This window comes from Lottia gigantea, assembly GCF_000327385.1.
Source record: "Lottia gigantea unplaced genomic scaffold LOTGIsca_589, whole genome shotgun sequence".
In the NCBI taxonomy this organism is placed as follows: domain Eukaryota; kingdom Metazoa; phylum Mollusca; class Gastropoda; family Lottiidae; genus Lottia; species Lottia gigantea.
The window spans coordinates 1-2,221 of record NW_008710009.1 but is presented as its reverse complement, the minus strand read 5'-3'; the positions used below and the strand labels follow the sequence as shown (position 1 = coordinate 2,221).

At 35.8% G+C, this 2,221-nt stretch overlaps 1 protein-coding gene across 1 annotated transcript; it reads left to right on the top strand.

Moving 5' to 3' along the window:
* Positions 1-1,544: 1,544 nt before the first annotated feature.
* On the top strand, positions 1,545-2,159 carry LOTGIDRAFT_175956 (hypothetical protein; the record flags this gene model as incomplete). Its single annotated transcript, XM_009063580.1, has 1 exon — positions 1,545-2,159. The coding sequence occupies one exon, from the start codon at positions 1,545-1,547 to the stop codon at positions 2,157-2,159; it is 615 nt and encodes a 204-aa protein (XP_009061828.1).
* Between the last annotated feature and the right edge of the window lie 62 nt (positions 2,160-2,221).

Genomic DNA, 2,221 nt, shown 5'->3' with positions numbered 1-2,221 from the left:
TTAATAACGATATACATAATTTCGTTGAAATATTTCAATCACACCGGAAGTTATTCAACCGGAAGTGAAAATCGATTTTTCACTTTAACCGGAAGTGACGCAAAAATTTTGAATACGTCAAATGGTTTACATTAGTGACATGCATCTTTTATCAAAATTTCAGATTAATCCGAAAAAAACTGAAAAATGGTCCAAAAATTTCGAAAATCGGCCAAAAAATGTCTGCGACAAATTTTCGAATTTTGAAATTTTGAAACTGCTATTCTTTCAGATTTTAACAGTAGATTCCAAACATGCAAACCCAAAGAAAATCGACCGAAAAATACGACTTCTAGAGCCGATTATCTATTCTTGCACATATTGAACTGTGGCACTTCCGGTTTTGCAAAAAAGATCCAAAATATATTTATGCACATCGTCGCCTATATCTAAGGTTCGTGAATGTTGAACGGTTGCTGCAACTACATTTCGATAACAATTATTTCACACATGATGATATTGTATCATCACCTATTTCCAGGAATAAATTGGACACACCTGATGACACCTGATCATCAGCTATTTTCAACAAGCAAGCAAACACAGAAGGAGGCACATGATGATGACCGATCAACACTTATTTCCAAAATAACACACACGTGAGCATTGGTAGGTATCTTCTGGAAATCTGGATAGGTTCGCTGGAGGACGGTATGTGGTAGACTATGCGATCAATCAATGGTGCGGGTAATGGTCGTCGTCTTCAGGTTCGGAAAAAGGATTGCGTTGAGGTAATCTGTGTGGTATATCTTCTGGGGAAGCTTTCTGGCGTTCCTTTGGAACTGGTAATACTGTCGAATATGTTGTTGGATGGTGAATTTAGGAAGAAATTGGTGTAATTGGAGAATTTATTTAAGGGTTAAATTGGACCAATATTGAACTAATAACTAAGATTTAACGACGCTAAGTGTAATGTCCAAATATCACATACACCTCTTAATCGTTAGTGACTAAAGGGACAGAAATCTGTTTAGCTAGTTAAAAGCGAAACTAGAATGACGTCATAGTTTTTTCCTGAAAAACATGGACGAAGTGAATGGTGAAAAATGTGATGGGTTTTATGTTACGCCCTCGCGTCTTCATATCGTCTTTTACCTATCTGTATGAACTATCTTGTGAACTATCTTATCTATCTAATGAACTGTGAAACCAAGAAGAGCTTTATGTGTAAGAATATAGAACTGTGAATCGCTAATCATCATTTATAGTTTAGAAACTTTGTTTACATCGATAGATTCGTGTGTATTATTGTTTATGTTTAGATTGATTGAGTAAAGACAAAGATCTTTTCCAGAACGTTTCATTTAATCCTTCGTTTAAATCGCATTTCACCTTCCCCTATGAACGATATGTGGTCTCCCTATTCCCATAGGCTTGCTCCATTATATAAGTAAAAGACGTCGATAGACGTGAGAATTGTGAAAACTGATATTGACTTAAGACTGTCCACGCTCGTGCTGTGTGATTTACAAGCAAGTATAGACACTACCAAAACATAATTTAACATGAGTGAAACCCCTGATCATGGTATTGGGGCCGGTGATAGAGAAACTTTTCAACAACAAACAACAGATCCATGTATCACAAATAGGCCAGAAAATATTAACTTATTACCTGTCATTCATCCAGAAGACAGTGTGTCTAACACGGGTATGAATAATTCAAGCACCAACATGACCTACCAAACTGTTGCCACTAGTGTTAATACAGATCCAGCAAAGTCAACAATATCAATAATGATTTACAAAAGTAAACAAAAGGAAATTGAATTGGCAGCTAAATCTGCAGCACTGAAAGAGAAGAATAAGATGGAAGCACAAAAGGCAGAAATACAGAAACAGATAGAAATTGAAGAGGCTGAGGAAGAATTGACTTTAGCTAGTGAAAGATTACAGAGAATGAAAACTAAACAAAACCTTAGGGAAAAGCAAGCTGAACTTGAAAGGAAACAGAGTGAGTTGGAAAATGATGCTAATTTAGAAGCAACCAAAGCAATTACAAGAGTTTTGTACCAAAAAGAAGACCCAGTTATTAATTTTAAAGAGCCTCTTAGTATTGCATCATTTATTCCCAAACAGACAACACAGTCAGTTAAAGAAATACTAGAAAGGAAAAAGTAGACAACTATTTGACATTGAAGAAAGTGAAAGTCAGCTTCACAGAGCTACTCAGAAGAGTGAAG